This window comes from Hemiscyllium ocellatum, chromosome 23, assembly GCF_020745735.1.
Source record: "Hemiscyllium ocellatum isolate sHemOce1 chromosome 23, sHemOce1.pat.X.cur, whole genome shotgun sequence".
Lineage (NCBI taxonomy): Eukaryota > Metazoa > Chordata > Chondrichthyes > Orectolobiformes > Hemiscylliidae > Hemiscyllium > Hemiscyllium ocellatum.
Genome location: NC_083423.1, coordinates 48841717 through 48860437, shown reverse-complemented (window position 1 = coordinate 48860437; position 18721 = coordinate 48841717). Strand labels below are relative to the sequence as shown.

The 18721-nt window shown below is 40.0% G+C and overlaps 2 protein-coding genes across 2 annotated transcripts in view; both read right to left on the bottom strand.

Annotated features, from left to right (window-relative positions):
- The window catches only part of LOC132826623 (phosphatidylinositol 3-kinase C2 domain-containing subunit gamma-like), a 61361-nt gene extending 43723 nt beyond the window's left edge, over positions 1-17638 (bottom strand). Inside the window, exons 1-3 of the mRNA XM_060842579.1 lie at positions 17512-17638; positions 13939-14130; positions 2485-2578 (exon numbers count right to left, since the gene is read on the bottom strand). Of these exons, the coding sequence (XP_060698562.1) occupies positions 2485-2578; positions 13939-14130; positions 17512-17561 (336 nt within the window). The 5' untranslated portion in view covers positions 17562-17638. The remainder of the gene's footprint in view (positions 1-2484; positions 2579-13938; positions 14131-17511) is intronic.
- The window catches only part of LOC132826926 (phosphatidylinositol 4-phosphate 3-kinase C2 domain-containing subunit beta-like), a 43636-nt gene continuing 42503 nt past the window's right edge, over positions 17589-18721 (bottom strand). The window contains exon 9 of the mRNA XM_060843226.1: positions 17589-17645. Coding sequence (XP_060699209.1) covers positions 17642-17645 — 4 coding nt within the window. The 3' untranslated portion in view covers positions 17589-17641. The remainder of the gene's footprint in view (positions 17646-18721) is intronic.

Here is an 18721-nt window from a genome sequence, read left to right as displayed (position 1 = left end):
CACACTCCATCTCTGTATCATTTCCCTGTGATTTGTGTGCAGTGGTGGCTGCAAGGTGCAGTGATCAGGAAGTGTAAAAGTATAAGAAATAGGAGCAGAGGTAGACCATTTGGCCTTTTGACCATGCTCTGTCATTCAATATGATCATGGCTAAACAGCCAACTAAGCATCCTGTTCCTGCTTTCTCCCCATACCCAGAGATCCCTTGAGCACTAAGAGCTATATCTAACTCCTTCTTGAAACCATTCAATGTTTTGGCCTTAACTGCTTTCTGTGGCAGAGAATTCCACAGGCTCTTGGTAAAAGCATTTCTTGTCTTCTCAATCCTAAATGGCCATCCCATATCCTTAGACTTTGATGCTCCAGTAATCAGTCCTCATTTCAGTCCTAAGTGACCTATCTAGTATACTCCTTCTATGAAATATAAAGTATAAATCACCACGTGAAGGCTAATAGTTGGAGTTACAAAAGTGATCTCAAAACTGGAAAAAAACCCACAATTCTTTAACATGTAATCCATATTTAATATACTTATTCAGCTGTTTTGAAAATCATTAAATGAAAGTAAATCCTTTAAATGATAAATCTCACTGGTATTCCCACTCACGCATTTCACTTTGGGTGCTACATGCATATATAATGATTATAGATTAATTATTAATGTAATTCATCACATTTTCTTGTTGAGATGAACCACACTAGTATGTAAGGACTTGAAAACGAGGGCTACTGAAGACCAGCTACTTCATCCGAGGGCCTGTTTCCATACTGAAGGGAACCTAATCATCAACCCTGTCCAAACACATGAACAAATCACACATAAGCGATGGAGGCCATTCAGCTTAGCTCATCTCTGCCAGCACTTTGAAATTTAATCTCACACCTCAGATTGTCCCAGCAATGCTGCAAATTATTTCTCCTTGAGTTCATGTCCGATTGTTTTGAAAGTCCTTGTGGAATATCAGTTCAGGTAACTAATTCCAGATCATCATAAACCAGTGTGTGAAATTGTATCATCTCATATCCCCTCGAGTTCTTTTGCTAATTTTAAATCTCAATTTTTTTTGTTACTGGCGCACCTGCCAGACAATGTAGTTTCTGCCTAATTACTCTATCAAAGCGCAGCAATTCTCTGCTTAGCTTCCTTTGCTGTAAAGAGAACAGGCAAAGCTTCTTAAATCTTTTCACATGAACTGAAGTCCCTCCTGCCCTGTAAACTCTCAATGATCTCTTCTGTGAAGCTTGGCATCTTTCTGAAGTGTCATGCACACAACTACCTCACCTGGGCTCTGACTGATTTACTGCATGCCACTTGTATCTTTGTATTCACATCTCCCATTACAGATCCCATATACTTATTTAAACATCTGATCAATTTGTCCATCTGCATGAATATATTTGGGAGTATGCTCCTGCATCCTTATCAAAATGATGGTTTACAGCTTATGATGATATATTCTCTTACCCTGTGTTTGTATCCCCAAATAATAATAAGATATTCCGTCTTGAGAGTATGATTACAATCTGGCATGGTGCTGGCATCCAAAAATGAGAATGATGTTCTGTAGCGTACACCACAATAACACCATAATGAGGTAAAATAACCTGGTAAAATAGCCTACACCAACTATTTAACCCCATTCTCCATAGCTCCCAATTCCTGCTGAGCTGAGGTTATTGACTGCTTTTTAGTTTCAGCTCTAAAACCTTGACCTTAACCAGTGCAGAGCATCTATTTCAGTGTTGCTCCAGCCACTTACTTCCTGAATGGAGCTCACAGAACTCACATCAGCAGGGGAACCTAGTTGCATCCCTTGGCATTGACGGTCTAATCAATGGTCAGACTGAATCAGCCAAAACAGTACCGATCAGAAATCAAATCTAACGGATTCTAGCTGAGAATGTGTTGCTGGAAAAGCTCAGCAGGTCACGTCGAATTTCCTGTTCCTTGGATGCTGCCTGACCTGCTGCACTTTTCCAGCAACACATTTTCAGCTCTGATCTCCAGCATCTGCAGACCTCACTTTCTCCTCTCACGGATTCTAGTGGCAGGGCCTGACAAACCAACCTATTGAAAGAACTCACAGCTATGGTTCTGTTTGCCATTTTGTATTTTTCATGTGTGGTATATTAATTTATCCCATTATTACAAATCTCCCCCTTTGCCAAGCTAATATCTTTTTTTAGAAGACTAGCTCCACTTTGCAATGATTTGGAGATGATAGTATTGGACTGTGGGTTACAAAGTTAAAAATCACACAATGCCAGGTTACAGTCCAACAGATTTGTTTGGAAGTACTAGTTTTTGGAGAGTTGCTCCTGCACTCTTCCAAAAGCTAGTACTTCCAAATAAACCTGTTGGATTATAACCTGGTATTGTGTGATTTTTAACTTTGTCCACTGTGCAAGTGACTGTAAGCTGAGAGAGTGATATTTGGCTGCTATTCTGCCATACAATGCAGTATTTTACCAAAGCCTATTTACCTGAACTAACTGCGGCAGATAATCTAACAACTCATCATCCGGAATAGATCCAATCTGTTGGACTGCAGCCTGACGAATCTCTTGATCTGAAAAGCTTATCAAATGGAAAGAAAATGAAAGAGTGAGTGAACTTACTTCCATCATTGACACCCGCGTCACAGCTGAGTAACAAGATGTTAAATCAACCCAAGTTTAACCAATAACAGAATTTTGGAAAAAATAAAGCAAATGAGCTTACTGTCAGAACAAAGTTAATTTGTTGAAAGTTGAAAGTCTCTTTATGACCAGATTTTCCTTTTTTTAATGTGAGAAATGCCTCTTTTCATAAATTCGAACACAGTTTGCTCCTGAGGCAATGGGTTTAGAAGATTTGGCTGTGGTGATTTTGCCTAATGCAATTTTCTCATTTGAAATGAAAGAGACCAAAACAATCATATTGTCTGTACAGTGATCCTTTAACACCTCTGAAGTCACTATTGCACCAATAAGGCAATGATGAATGAAGAGCTAATTAAAACTGTTGTGGCATTTGTAAAACCATTGCATACTGGCTGAGTAGCAAACTCATAAAGTGCATTCTATTGTTCAGACTTTTGTTGGGCTGGAAGGGAGAAATAGGATGATTTATTTTGACAAGAGAATTTAACCCTTAAATGAATTGAACTGATTTAGACATTGAGAAATGAGAAACATGGCAACTTAGCACATATTATATGGACTTCAGAACTGTTCCACTGGTAAAGAAAGAAAATCATGTTTAAGCAAGAATTTCATTGTAAAATAGCAGCATAGGATTCCAATGGAGGTAACAGTCACTATAAGGTTAATTATTCAAGTCAAAAATTGCTGCATCTGCACAAGGGAACATCAAGAAGGTAGTGTAAACAAAAATAGTAGGCTCATGCAAAGAATACTGCACACCTCATGAAGACAATAGGAAAACATTGTAGGAAGGAATTCCCTTGGGGAGTAACATTGAGTACATTCACATTTGTAATACATTTTTGGAATTGACGGGAAGGAGAGAGCTGTAGGCCTGTACAGGCATATATCATTAGGAACAGGAGGAAGCCACACAGCTCTTTAAGCTGCTCCTCCAGTCACTTAGAGATGACTTGATCTACAGCTCAATTTAACTTGTCGGTCTCATCATCACATCCCTTTTGAAATGAAAATCTATTAATTTTAGTCTTAAGTGCCTGAGTTCAGTAAGTACCCACAGCTTTTTTGAGGGAGAGAGCTCCAGAATTCTTTTAGCCTTTGTCTGAAGGGGCACTTCCTGATTTCTCTTCTGAATGACCAATGTCTAATTTTAAGATCATGTCCCTTCATTATTGATCCCTTTGTGAGAAGGAATAGTTACTCAGTATCTGCACTATTGAATCCTTTTCACGTATGACATGTCGAACACTTTAATCAGACCACACCTCCTGTCCTCAAACGATCACCAGCCAAAGGTTATGCATCTCCTTGAGCACATGTTGATTCACTTGTACTGTACGTTGCGTCAACGTGCACTTTACTTCAAATAATGAAGTAATATCCAATGACCATTTGCACTTATAGACTTGACTGTCCAATCCACTTTCCAAAAATCAGAATGAAATAGCATGCTGCATGTAACAGAACATGTTGCTGGTTCAGCAATTCCCAACAAAAGTACACATTGACAAATATATGATGACATGCACGAGAAAATCAAGGATAATGGTGATGAAGGGGTAACTATGTATCCTGAAGGATACAAACATCAGAGGACAATTTTCAAATCAAGAAAATGCAACCTGATATCAGTGGGTCTATCAGCTCATTTACCCTGAGATGCATGACAGCATACAATGATATGGACAAGTTGAAATGATGGTCATCTTGGTCTTCATCTGTCATTTTCAGGGAAGCAAATCAATGGTGACAATGGGTATTGATGCCATTTGTGGTGTATTACATATGCTAGCCACATCAAATATACCACAGATAATTAGGCTCTGATAGAGTCACAGAGTCTTACAGCACAGAGACAGGCCTGTTGGCCCATGCCAACCAAAATGTGGATCCACGCTAACCCCATTTCCCTGCACTTGGCCCATATCCTTCTAAACCTTTCCTAACCATGTATTTGTCCATATGCCTTTTAAATGTTGTTAATGTTCCCGCCTCAACCACTTTCATATGTGTACCGCCCTCTGTGTAAAAATGGTTCCCTCAGGTTCCCCCTTATTCTTTCCCCTCTAATCTTAAACTAATGCCCTCTAGTCCTCAACTCCCCAACCCTGGGAAAAACCCTGAGTGCATTCACCGTATCTGTGCCTCTCATGATCTCATACACTACTTTTCGATCCCCCCTCAGTCTCCTACATTCTAAAGAAAAATGTCCTAGCATGTCCAACCTCTCCCTATAACTCAGACAGTTGAATCTTGGCAACATCCTTGTCAATTTCTTCTGCATTGTTTCCAGTTTAATAACATCCATCCTATAACAAGGTGACCAAAACAACAGAGTACTCCCAAGTCCAGCCTCACCAATGTCCTGTACAACTGCAACATAACTTCCCTACTTCTATACTCAAAGCCCTGACTGATGAAGGTCAGTGTGTCAAAAGCTTTCTTCATTGCCCTGTCTATTTGTGACTCCACTTTCAGAAAACTGCGTTCCTGAACTCCAAGGTCTCTCTGTTTTACTACACTCCTTAAGGCCTTACCATTCACCATGAAACTCCTACCTTGATTTCACTTTCCAAAATAGAACAATTCATACTTATCTATACTAAACTCCATTTGCCATTTCTCGGCCCACTTCCCCAGCTGATTAAGGTCCTGCTGCAATTTCCGATAACCTTGCTCACTATGATACCTCCTATTTTAGTGTCATCTGTAAACTTAATAATCATACCTTGTACAGTCTCATCAAAATCATTGATATAGCTAACAAACAGCAATAGGCCCAGCACAGACCTGAGGCACTCCTAGATTAATGGCTAGGATTAGAGGGTTGTCTTTTGAGGAAAGGTTTCTTGAAAGACAGTTGTCAAAGCCTGGCTGTAGTGTGAATGGATTGGTCTACTAATGACCTTTGTTTATTGTAGTTGCTTTGTGACCCAAAATAAATAATGGCGCCATCAAGGTTTGTTCTGGAATCTTTATTTTTAAGTTTAAATGAAATACCCATAGCTGAGTGAGTGAGACTTTTAGTTTCACTTTTAATTTGAGCTAGTGTCAGTACTGTGAGGACCTTGGAATTGGTTGGCTGTAAAGAAAAGAGCCCCTGAGAAGGATATATAATGTGTTAGGCCCTTAGAGTGAAGAGGGGGTGTTAGTCCCAAACCAGATAAACCCAGAAAGGGGTTATTTAAGCTGAGTATGTTGGAGTTCAAGTGTATGGCAGTTCCAAGAAGAAACTACCTGCAGTTCCAGTTTACAAGTTGAAGTAATAGTGACCTAAACCTACCTAGTGTCAATTGGAAGGATTCTGGTGTGAGCATTATATGAGTGGTATTTTAGGAACTGTACCAGGGGTATGTTTTAAATATTGGATGAGGAGTGATGTTTTGGATGCTACATAAAATATGTTTTGATTATTTTCAATTTATAAAAGAGAGTTTTGTGATTATCATTTTATCGCGTGTTTAAAATCTTTGAGGCTATAGCATAAGTACATGGTTTGGATGATTCTGTTTTACCTATAATCTCTTTGTAATAAACTATGTTTGTTGTTAAACCTATCAAGCCAGATTTCTATCTGTAATTGACTTGTCCAGGGATAGCATCAGTTGGGGTCATAGCAGCTCTGAATAAGATGTACGAGAGCCATGTTATGGTCTAGGATCTTTCATGTTGCAACTCATATATTTGCCACATCATCCCTTATGATCATGCATGCTAGCAGACTGATAATGGATGGTCCTTCTTCTTTAACAGTGGAAAAGGTTCTGGGGTTCAAGATGATGATCTAAATGGACATTTAGGATGGATAGCTTCACTGCATGGGATAGTGTCACTGTATGGGATGCTAGACCCATTATAAACAGTTAGCTATTCTTGTGTGGACTACACCATATTGCACAGTTTTCTGAGTATCTCGTGTGTAAGATGCATGAAAAGACACTTGTACCAGTGTCAAAGTTTAGTATTTAGCACATGTCCATTCGTTTTGAGATATATGACTGGAGTGGAGGCAAATGCTTCAGCTTTTTCTGATGGTGTCCATGCTCTGTCAAGTTTACCATGCTTATTATCAGACTTATTGCATTTCATTGACATGCTTTGTGTTCCATGGACATAAGCTTCTCTGCATTGCTCTTTGGTTGGCTCTTCTTCACATGTTATTGTGGAGTATTGGGTGGTACTTTGAGTTTCCTCAGTAATTTCTTTTCTAATTTATGTTAATTATCCTAACATAAATTACTTTTTATGTTAGCCCATTGCCCTCTTGTAGAGAATAGTTTGCGCATGTCACAAGATGCTGGACCTTGTTTTGACTGATAAGCCAGGCCACATTCCATGCATTTGAAAGTACACTGAACCTATGGACATGTGCAATAGTTGTTTCAAAATCAAGCACTTGCAGAAGATGATTGCCTACCACAATTCCTTCAGGCTTGCATCCTTTGTCTAGCAATGCATCAAGTGTCTTTTGGAATGATTTGATGGATCTAGAGGCAATGACAAGTTCCATAATCCTAAACTAGCTTAAGTATCTTTATATCAATGTCTACCTACAAATTTTTCAATTGTTTTACATGGCTGTTGTCAGTATGACATGAACACAAGCCTGAAATTGACTTGAACTGTGTGTTGATCTTAGAAAATTGGAAAAACTTTGTTAGATCGTTCTGATCATTGTCAGAAATATTGGAGAATTTTCTTCTTCTTAATGCTTCAGTGGCCAAAGCATGAAGAAATTTAGCTGCCTCTTATTCTTTGTCAGTTACCTGCTGTTCCATAAATCAAAGAGTTATCGATTTTTGAGAAGATTTATACCTCAGGTTGAGGTTCTCTATATAATTTTGCTTGCTAGGCTGGAAGGTTGGTTTTCAGACATTTCGTGACCATACTAGGTAATGCCATCAGTGAGCCTCTGGTGAAGCGCTGGTGTTATATCTCACTTTTTATTTATGTGTTTAGGTTTCCTTGTGCTGGTGATGTCATTTCCTGTGTTGGTGATGCCAGTTCCAGTTTTTTTCCCCTCAGAGAAACTTCTGAGAAAAAGAATAGGAGATGACAGCATGAACACAGGAATTGACATCAACACAGGGAATGAAATCACTAACCCAAGGAAACATAAACACATAAGTAGAAAGCGGGACATACCACCAGTGCTTCACTGGAGGGTCACTGATGATGTTATCTAGTATGGCGATGAAATGTGTGAAAATGAACCTTCCAGCTCAGCGAGCAAATTTATCTCCATTAAAGAGTTACGTTTTCTTTAAATAACTGAAGTTATGTCAGTGCTGCACCAATTCATGCTTAACTATTTGCTTTCACCTTTTTTGATCTTTAAAATGTGAGTATAAGAATCTGTAAATCTGTTCTGTTTTTTTGAACCCCCTGTTGCTTTTTTTTATTGTATTCTTATGATACCAGCTGATGGCAAAACTGGATAAGTCATATCTGAGAGAGAAATCTGGCTCGATACATTGGAAGTTTTATCTTTGCAATTTTGGTTACCACGGTACTCAGTCACCAATCATACTTACAAGTGCCTGTTTAATAACAGAGCATCAATGTTTATGACACACAACTGAAAAAATGATGCAACCTATTTACAACATCCAAAAACTAGATGAACCACTCTTACTCCAAAAATAAAGATTCAATCATTTTACCCTCAACAATGATCTTTATATCCTCAAATCTCAGTGAAGAGTCACCTGGTTTACATGTTAAAGTTCCTTCTTCAATTGGCCAACCTCTTCCAGAGGTTTATGAAGCTTTTTCTTGTTGGCATTAAGCCACTCGGCATTTCTTTTCCGACAGTCATAGAGATATACAGCACTAAAAAAATGCCGTTTAGCTCATCACATCCATGCTGGTCAAAAGCAATCACCTAACTATTCTAATCCGATTTTCCAGCACTTGACCCATAGCCTTGGCATTAAAAGTGTACATCTAAATAATTCATCAATGTATTTAGAGTTCTGCCTCTACCACCCTTACAGGCAGTGAGTTCCAGATTCCCACTACCCTTTGGATGATAAATGGTTTCCTCACATTTCCGTTAAAACTTCGCGTCTTCCCTTAAACTTATGCCCCCAGTCATTGATCCCTCCATCAAAGCAAAATGTTTCTTCTGATTTACGTTATCTATGCCCCTCATAATTTGTACATTTCAATCATGTCCCCTCTCAATCTCCTCTGCTGTACAGAAAACAACCCCAGTCAGTTCAATCTCTCTTCATAACTGGAACTCTCCAGGCAACATCATGGTAAATCTCTTCTGCACCCTGTCCAGTGTTTCACATCCTTCCTATAATGTAGATTCCAGAACTACCCGTAATACCCTCTAACTAACATTGACACGATTCCAGCACGTCCTCCTTGCTGTTAAACTGTATACCTTTTCTTTTGCCCAAATGTTCTGGAAACAATTAAACTGCGCTATTCCTCTTACAGGCTTTTTCTCCCTGAATAACCTGCTTCAGTCTATAGAAACCTATACATTACCTGAACTTTTTGCTTGTTCTCTGTTCCTATAAAGAATTTGTTTCTGCCTTCTCAAATCATAGGACACTTTGTTGTTAGCCAACAGGCCATTTGCTTTCTTCCTTTTACTCTTCTAAAATACTTGATTATTAACCTTGAGCATTTTTAACAAACTAAATACTTCTAAACAGATTTCCAAGCACCTTGGGACAACCCACAGAACTCAAACATAAAACTAAGTGCTTCCCCTTCTTTACTCACTCTGTGTAGAAGTACAATGAAACGTAAAGCTGCACACGGGCCTTTCCATGTTTGAGCCCAAGAACTACTTTCAGTAAGATCAGGTGTGATGTGGCCAGAATGGACGAGGAGCAGATAATCTTAGGTCAATCTGAGACAGCGCAGTGAGACACATTCAAGAAGGAAATAGGGATAATCCAAGGCCAACTTGTTCCAATAAAGAGAAAGGGTGTCATTGAGCCTAAGAGTCACACAGCATAAAAACAGGTCATTCAGCCCATTTTGCTGACCAAAAATCTCCAAACTACAGTAATCCCTGCACTTAGTCCGTAGCCTTCATGCTCATCCAGATGCTTCTTAAATGTTGCTAGAGTATCTGCCTCCGCCTCCCTCTCAGGCAGCACGTTCCATACATCTACCACCTTCTTGATGAAAAAATGTTTCCTCAGATCTCCTCTAAGCCACTTACTCTTCACCTTAAACTCATACACTCTACTCTCAGATGTGTGAGCCATGGGGAAGAAATTCTCATGATGTACTCTGTCTATGTATCTCATTATTTTGTGTACTGCAATCAGATTCCCCCCTCAGCCTCCATTGCTCCAAGGAAACCAACTGTGTTTTTCATCCTGGGGAACATCCAGGAGAATCCACTCTGCACCCTCTCCAGTACGGTCACATCCTTCCAATAGTGTGGTGGTCAGAACTGCACAATATTCCAGCTGTGGCCTAACCAATGTTTCATAAAGTTATAACAAGACTTCCTGGCTCCTATATTCTACATGCCACCTAATTAAGGCATGTATTATGGATGCCTTCTTCATTTCTCTGTCTACCCGTGCTGACACCTTCAGGGATCTAGGCAAAAGTGAGGACTGCAGATGTTGGATACCACAGTTTAGATCAGAGTGGTCATGGAAAAGCACAGCAGGTCAGGCAGCATCGAAGGAACAGGAAAATCTTGCTCCTGATGAAGGGTTTTTGCCCGAAACGTTGATTTTCCTGCTCCTCGGATGCTGCCTGACCTGCTGTACTTTTCCAGCACCACTCTGATCCAAAAACCTTCAGGGATCTATGGACTTGTATACCAAGGTCCCTTCGTTCCTCAGTAATTCCCAAAGACATACTATACATTGCATATCCTTCTCTTATTAGACCTCCCAAAGTGTATCATCTCACAGTTATTTTGATTAAATTCCATCAGCCATTCCTCTGTCCAATTTACCAGCTGATCAATATCAGACTGTAGTCAAGACTATCCTCTTCACTATCAACAAAATGCCACCAAATTTTGTTAAAAATCACACAAGACCAGCTTATAGTCCAAAAGGTTTGTTTGGAAGTACAAGCTCTCAGAGCGCTGCTCCTTCATGTGGTAGCTAGAGGGGTAGGATCACAGGACCTAGAATTTATAGTAAAAGATCAAAGTGTCATACAACTGATGCAACGTATTGAACAAATGTGGATTGCTGTTAAGTCTTTAATCACTTAGAATGGGAATGCAGGTTTTGATTCATTAAAATGTAAATCCCAGAACTTCTTTTAAATCTCATCCTGAGATAATTTAAGATTTTATCAAGGAAAGGTGACAATGCAGCTCATTTGCACACAAACACAGTGGTAATTTGTGCGTGGAGTCACAAAGCGTTCATAGCGTTCTAAATTAATTGGCTTAGTATTCACTAGTGAGAGGGATGAGGTGGGTACAGAAATCAGAGTGAAAGATTTTGATATCAATGAAAAGGTTAGCTTATGCAGAGAGGAGATTCTGAGACATCAGGCAGCCTTAAAAGTAGATACATCTCCAGGGTTGGATTAAATATATCCCAGGCAAATGGAGTGAAGCAGGGGAGGAAATAGCAGGGGTGCTGGCAATAACTTTCAATTCCTTCCCAGCACAGGAGAGATGCCAGAGGACTGGAGGACAGCCAATGCGGTACAGTTATTCAAGAAGGGAGCAGGAGGAGTATTGTTCCCCTGAAGTCGTTCCTGATAGTGCAGTGTGAGTGGCCAATTGACCCTGATGCTTCTGTGGCTGTGATTGCACAGCTCAATCATGGCTTGGCAGGTGTGACTGAACCATTCCTTTACTCTGTCACTTTCATGACAAGAATTGCTTATTTGAATATTGCACATTTTTGGCCCTCCACATTGTTTGCCCTCTGCATGGTTGGTCCACCTTTAATTCTTTCAAGGAACCCACCCCCCCATGCTGAAAATTTCGCTACATTAATGGCATGGTGTTCTCAATTTTGCATACCTTTTTCCTGAGCTAAGTTTGCACTAGAGTGCAACACTCACATATTGTTTGTTGCTGTCCACGTAATTGTGTGCCAGTTGCTGTTGACCAGCAGTTAAAATGATTGTAGTTTAGATCAGTCAAATCATTCTCTCGGCTAAGTTCAGAATACCAGCTTGTGGAACAAATGAATAACTAGTTTCCTACTCCTCTGTCATTAACAACATATGGAACAAAACCTTGTCTCTACATAGCAACATAATTCATTTAGAGATTTATTGTACGTGGCTTTAGCAATAATATAAACTCCTCTTGGCCATACTGCATTCATTGACTTATTTCTTTTTCCCTTGTATTTTGTCATTCACCAAAGCACCTTTTCCCCTCTTTTTTTAAAACACCATCTCATTTCCATGCAACATTTCATCATGAGCTAATGCCAGTTCCTCCTCCGCATCACACCCCAGGCAAGTCAGCCCCATTGAGGCAGGTGGCTTCGGTGACAATGAGCCTAAACGGAATGAATTAGGTTGCATCTGCCAAGTGCTAAACACAATCTGTTCATCATTGTACGGTGTGTTTACAAATCCATTTGCAAAGCCAGTTTTATTTTCACATGGTAGGCAACAGGAGGGCAGCGTGGGGAGCAGGCCTCACTGACAGGCCATTGTCTCAAATTGATTAGCCTGTGGTGACTGGATTCTTATAGTTCTATTACTGGGAATGTTGAAAGATGTTATCAGTTTATCCTATAATCATAGTGCTGTGAGGTTGCATTTCAAAACCTCCTCCCACTAACACACACTCTAACTGCTGGTAGCAGTTTATTATCCTGTCAAAAATACTTACAATTTCTTGAAAATAAAAGTTCTCCACAAGTCTTTTGTCTTCATGGCTAACCTAAGTATGCACCATGTTAAACTAAATTAAAAAGGTTAAGTTTTGGCAACATGGTGCCTGCTTTAGCCTTATATTTCCCAGATTATAGAAGAAAAGAGGTGACATAATTGAAGGGTTTAAATGAAATAAAAGGGTAGATAGAGAGAGAGAGAGACAATTCCTTATGGTGATGGAGCCCAAAATAAAGAGGCAAGATCTCAAAATTAAATGTGGACTATTTCGGGATTGATTTCAGGAAACAGTTCTTCACTCAAGGTGCAATGAAAATCTGGAACTCACTTCCCCCAAACTTGCAGAGGTTGGAAATAGTATTAAAGGCAATGGAATTACAGTGGGCAGATGGACTTAAAATACAGATCAGCCATGATCAATCAATTGGATGATGAAAGAAACTTGAGGGGCCAACTCAAGGTCTGACGTTCCTAGAGAGTCTTGGGGCCTAAGTGCAAACCTTAAATCAAAGTTCCCATTCATTTATTTTCATCTCCAGTTGTTTTTACGGACAGGTGTCTGTTCTCTGATTTAAGACTTAGACTGCATTGAGGCAAACCTCTCCTAACCTTGACATCTACAAAACTGAAACATGACAAATGAACAAGTATGAAACAGATTCGCAAAGTTAGCTTGGAGCTATCGGGTTTATGAGTTGGTACATTAAGGTTTGATCAGAGGTTGCAGATGGACTTATCCCCCTGATCCTTCAGCCCCTGCCAAACACACTCTCACACAGCAAGCTTCAATTCCTAATTAAAATACCTTGTTCAATACAAAACAAATAAGCAAAGGCCACTAATTGAAAAAACATCCAACTGATAAAAATTGCTATTGCACAGCATTGTATAAAGCATCAATATCCTATTTAGTTCCTTCGATCCAAGAGATGCAAACGTGACAGAAATCACAACAGCTTCTTCACTGAGTCACTTACAATTTCTAAACTTGGGCACCAAATATTCTAATCTGGTGTGTGACCCTTGTGAATTGTTTGTAGTGAAGAGATAGTCCTAGTTTCAGCTGACTCAGCGTGATCCACATGCCTTGTCTACATTTTTCAATCCTCACCTCGCCATGACTCTGTACTGATTTGATACTTCCTACAATGGCCATTTGTGTGGTTCCCTGACTAAAATTGAGAGGTGATGGGCTGTTTTCTGCTGACAAATCATGTTCACTTTCCTTGACACTTGCAAGCATATATTTCTGACGAGCTTTTCATGGCAGAGAAAACAAACCTCTGCCTCATCAGTTTTTTTGAAGTCAAGGAGGTGAAACGCCCAACTTATAACTCATTGTACTAAGAATTACCTTAGCCCAAACATGAAACTGATGAAAGAGAATTTTCAGAAACTATTAGCTTTAAATAAAGTCTCATATTTCCAGAACATTTAAGGTAAGTGGGAGGATGATCACTTGGAGATCAGTCAGACTCTTACCTTGAAAGCAATAGTCCCAGTGACTCTAAAGGATTTGCTGAGATGTTCCACCTTCTGAGCACTGCATAACTCTCAGATAGTGATTCTGAACCACAGCTAGGTGCACTACCCAGTAAGAGAGGAAGGAAACAGTTTGAACTGTTAGAGAATGAACGTTTTGTCCAGAGCAAGTTCTTCTCGCCTTCTTCAATCCTGCAAACGACAGCAGTACAGAAGTGAAAATGTTGTGACACCAAAGCTCAATACCCCTTGGGTTGTAATCACGATGAATAATACCAGCATTTCAGAATTGGAACATTTTCCCTTGAGTGAAAACCTGAGACAGCATGACACAAGTCAAAACTTTCTTTGACAATGTATTGGAGCTTTACTCCGAGGCCAGCTACCTGTCTTATAGATGCTTGCGCTTCAAATCCCTGTCACCCTTGATATGAGACCACCATGGTGCTGGAAAAGCACAGCAGGTCAGGCAGCATCCAAGGAGCAGGAAAATAGATGTTCCGGGCAAAAGCCCTTCATCGGGAAATGGGAATTGTCAATTCAAAGTCAATTAAAATCAGATTGATTGACCATTTTTGTGTTTAAGGTGTTCCATTTTGTGGACATTTGAACAAAATCCCTGGCAGGGAATGTGAATGCTGCCTTTTTACTGCATGAGAAAATGAAAGGAGTTGGATTCAAACCAAAATCAGAGAGATAAATTGTGTTCCAAAGCACTGTGCTGGGCGGGACTATACAAAAGGGGCAAATTAATCTTGGAAGTTCATGATATTGATTCAAAAACAGAAAGAACATGGCACATCAAATATCTTGATTTGTTTTTAAGGTAAAATTCAAAACATCTGATCTGTCAGCGAATTAATGACCTGGGACATGCAGATCAGGATTAATCTATATTCTAAGCTCTTATCTTAGACAGAAACACAAAAATGGACTCAGCACCAAGGATAAAAGGAAACAGAAGACTTTCAGCAATGTGGCACTCACTATACCTGCAGGAATTCCTACTCCAGTGAATAGGACGGTTAGGCTAATTCTCACTACAACGAATCAGCCTGCTCAAGACAAATGGGATAAATTCTGAGATCTCACTGTTCTCATGCCTCACTTTCACAAGATGCGGTTAACTCAGGCTAGCTCCTTTCAGGTAACTCACTCATGGATGTAGTGATCTTTGTATAATAGATTTTATCTGCCTTGCCTCACTAACCCTAGCATGGAGATTTTGAAACTTGTTTATTTTGTACTTGGATTCTTCATCAACAGACAGGAGGATCAACTTGGTCAAATTATCGACCCCAGAGAAATGGATTGGTGCCCATGTTAATGAGATTGCTGTCAGAGATTGGAAGTTACCACATGGCACCTCTATATTGTATTATACTGGCAGGGCAGTCTTGCTACTCAATTAATGCAAACAAAGGCAAACAGGTCAAAGAATCTTCAAACACAGTAAGAAGTTATTTGACCTGACAAGGCTCTGCTACAACATTTCAAAATGAATCTCACTGTCTTATGTTATCTTTTCCAACAAATATTAACTTATCCTTAGGAATGATGCAATGGCTATTATTTTAGCTATCAGTGAATCATTCCGCAACTTTTACAGAAATAGGTAATATTAATTTTTCTTTTAGGTCCTAGCCCATGTTAAAATCTATGTTCGCATCCTTGTCTTGAAATTTCATAATGACCTTGTTCATTCCAATTTCTATAACCTGTTGCAGCTAGAAAACTCCCCACAATTTATGTGGTTCTTTTATTTTGCTCTGTGCCAGATTTTAATAGCTTCACCTTATAGGAAAGGCCCAGAGAATCCTCACTCTCCTGTCTCGCAGAAGGGAATGGGAGCTGCTGGCCAGGAAACCCTGGAGTCGTCATCCAAGCTTTACTTTAAGAGGTCTCAAGGGGTCAGTCAGAGTCTGTGAATTCACTTACTCACCACAACAGCACAATGGTGCTCACTTGCCATGCTGCTCAATGTATTGCATCCACATCATTCGGCAGTCCCTGATGCACTGGACTCCTGTCTAACACTCTTCATCTCATCCTGCAAGCCAACTCTCTCCCCAACTCTCACTGTCTCCGCATACCTGTAACTATTCATCCAGAACAGGGAAGCACTCAAAAACAGTGCAACACTACATCTGACAATCTCTCTTGCAAGATCAGGTGAGAACAGAGCAGAGTCGAATCAGCTGAAGACACAGATGCATGCACCTCCTGATTATTAAAGAGGAGATGATTCTCGATATCCTAGAGAGGGCCCTGGCATCCATCTTTGCTGGGGACATCGAAGATAGTGGTATCTTCCTGGTTTGTGGGCTTCTCAACTTTCAGAACACCTTCACCCATCTTCTACCTGATGGGCTGCCAATACTGTGTCCATGTACTGACTCCCTCTCAATTAAGACCCCCTCCCACTTCACAAACATCCCATTCTGAGTTGCTGCTTTGAGGACTTCCCAACCACATCAGCCCCAGGAGGAGAAAGGAGAGCAAGCCACCAGCTCAGACCCTGGCAACATTTGGAGGTAAGAACAAAGGTTGGGTTCAGCACGCAGTGAGTCACTGGGCTTGAATGAGCTACAACCAGAAGGTTTCCACTTCACTGCTACGGTAAGTGAGGGAGATATGCACTGATGCAGTGGACTCAGATAAGGACAGTCATGAGATAGTACAGAGGTGAGTTGTGAAGGGTCTGAATGGGCTTAGAGACCGAGATGTTCAAGTGCATTATCTGACTTGGCTTCTGTCGCTGTTGAGGCACCCCATATTGACAATGGACATGGCACAGAGATTGCCCACTTGACAGTCTTGGCTCAATCTCCCAGACATGTTGCAAAACCAGAGGCACTACCACTGCCTCCATATGTGTTGGAGTCTCTGTGTGCATAGGCCACCTTCTTCCCTGCCATCCCTGCAACAATCTGGTGACAATGTTTGGTAAATGCAGGATCTGAACTCCTCCAGAATACTATCAGACACTGCAATAGAAAATGACTCAAAATGTTTCATTAATCTGCAGTTAGGGTACTTTGTTCTTTAATACTGCATTGCCTGTCTTGCTGGACCTGTAACCTTACAGACTGTGGGACAGGACACAGATTGAGACCAAAAATGCAGCTTATACCTGAGAAAGCCAACCCTGCCATTGTAATGTTGCTGGAAGCTACATATATGAGTTTATACTTAATCTTTCTTATGGCATAAAACTCAATATGACTAACTGGCCTTCTGTGAGGTGCCAATTTGAATACCTTCTGAAAATCCAGACAAACTAATTCTACTACTCCCTCACCCTATAAAGTCAGCTGCCTTTTCAACAAAATTCTATTAATTTTGAATTTGGTGAATCCAGGCTGACAGAGAGAAATGACATTGGTTCCCCCTAACAGATTTGAACAACCACATGGAATCCTACAGCACAGAAGATGGCCCATCAATCCATTATCCTCGTGCTAGCTCTGTGAAAGAAATAATATTGCAGCATTCATGTCAGGGCTGAGATGCGAGAATTAATTTCCAAGGACGTGGCCAAAGAGATGCTTCATAGACAGGGGACATACTTACAAAAGCAGAGAGTGTTTCTGCTGGATGTTTGCAATCTGTTTTCTGGACATTTCATCTATGTCGGTGAAATACTGCCAGTGGTTTGCAGGAGCAGGTCGTGAAAACGTGACCAGGAATGAGTCTGGAAAATTTATCTGCATTTAAAATTATACGAGTTGCATTTTAATACTGGACATATACTTTAACATTCTGGCAAGAAACTGTCTCAAAATTCATTACCAGTACATTGTGATCGTCAATAACAGGGAGCACCGAAATAAACATTTCAATATGCTAAAATGCGCAAAACACTCAGTCATTTTCAACGTTACCCATTGTGCAAAGCAGCTTAAGATTTTCGGACATGATAAGGTGCAATATAAATGCTGCATTTTATTTATAATTGCCACTGATCACAAAAACAAACATATCAGGTAACAGAATTGCCCCTTACCTGAAATGTTTAGAATCTAATTGGGAGCTGATTTTTGCACAGTCTCTTTTACTTGCCTCTTATTCCCCATACTCATCGATGTTTTAATTCTGCTTTATGAATGTTGTAATTAGCTTCACACTCAGGTAACTGTGTGCGTTAAAACAATTCTTCTAATCTTTACTTTAGCTCACCATTTCTCATCAGTGACTCACCAATCAATGGAAACAATTTAGCCATGTGCATCTCTCAAAATGTTTAAATCCACTATCATTTTTCCAAACCTATAGTCTTTGCCACCCTAGAAGGCAGCAAATTCATAGGAACACCACCACCAGCACATTCCCCTCCAAGCCACAACTATCCTGACTTGGAAATATATTGCCGTTCCTCAGTATTGCTGAATCAAAACTATCTTCCCAAAGGAGGGACGATGGCTATGTTGACACCACATGGACTGAAGCAGTTGAAGAAGACAGCTCACTACTGCCTTTCCCATGATAATTAGGGATGGGCAATAAATGCTGGCTCAACCTGTGATGCTCACACCCTGAGAATGAATAAAAACAATCTTCAATTTGAAAAAGTACTACCATTATGATGCCTCATTAACAGTAAAGCTTTAAGTCTCTGTTCCCAGTAAAATACCCTGTATCATGTATTCTAATTTATCATTTCCATTCAGTTTCTGAGTAGTGAACATTTATTCTTTGTAAATCAAAACAAAAATGTCTATTTATTAAAAGATTACCTTCTGCTTCCTACATCTTATCAAATGTTTGAAACATTGCCAAGATT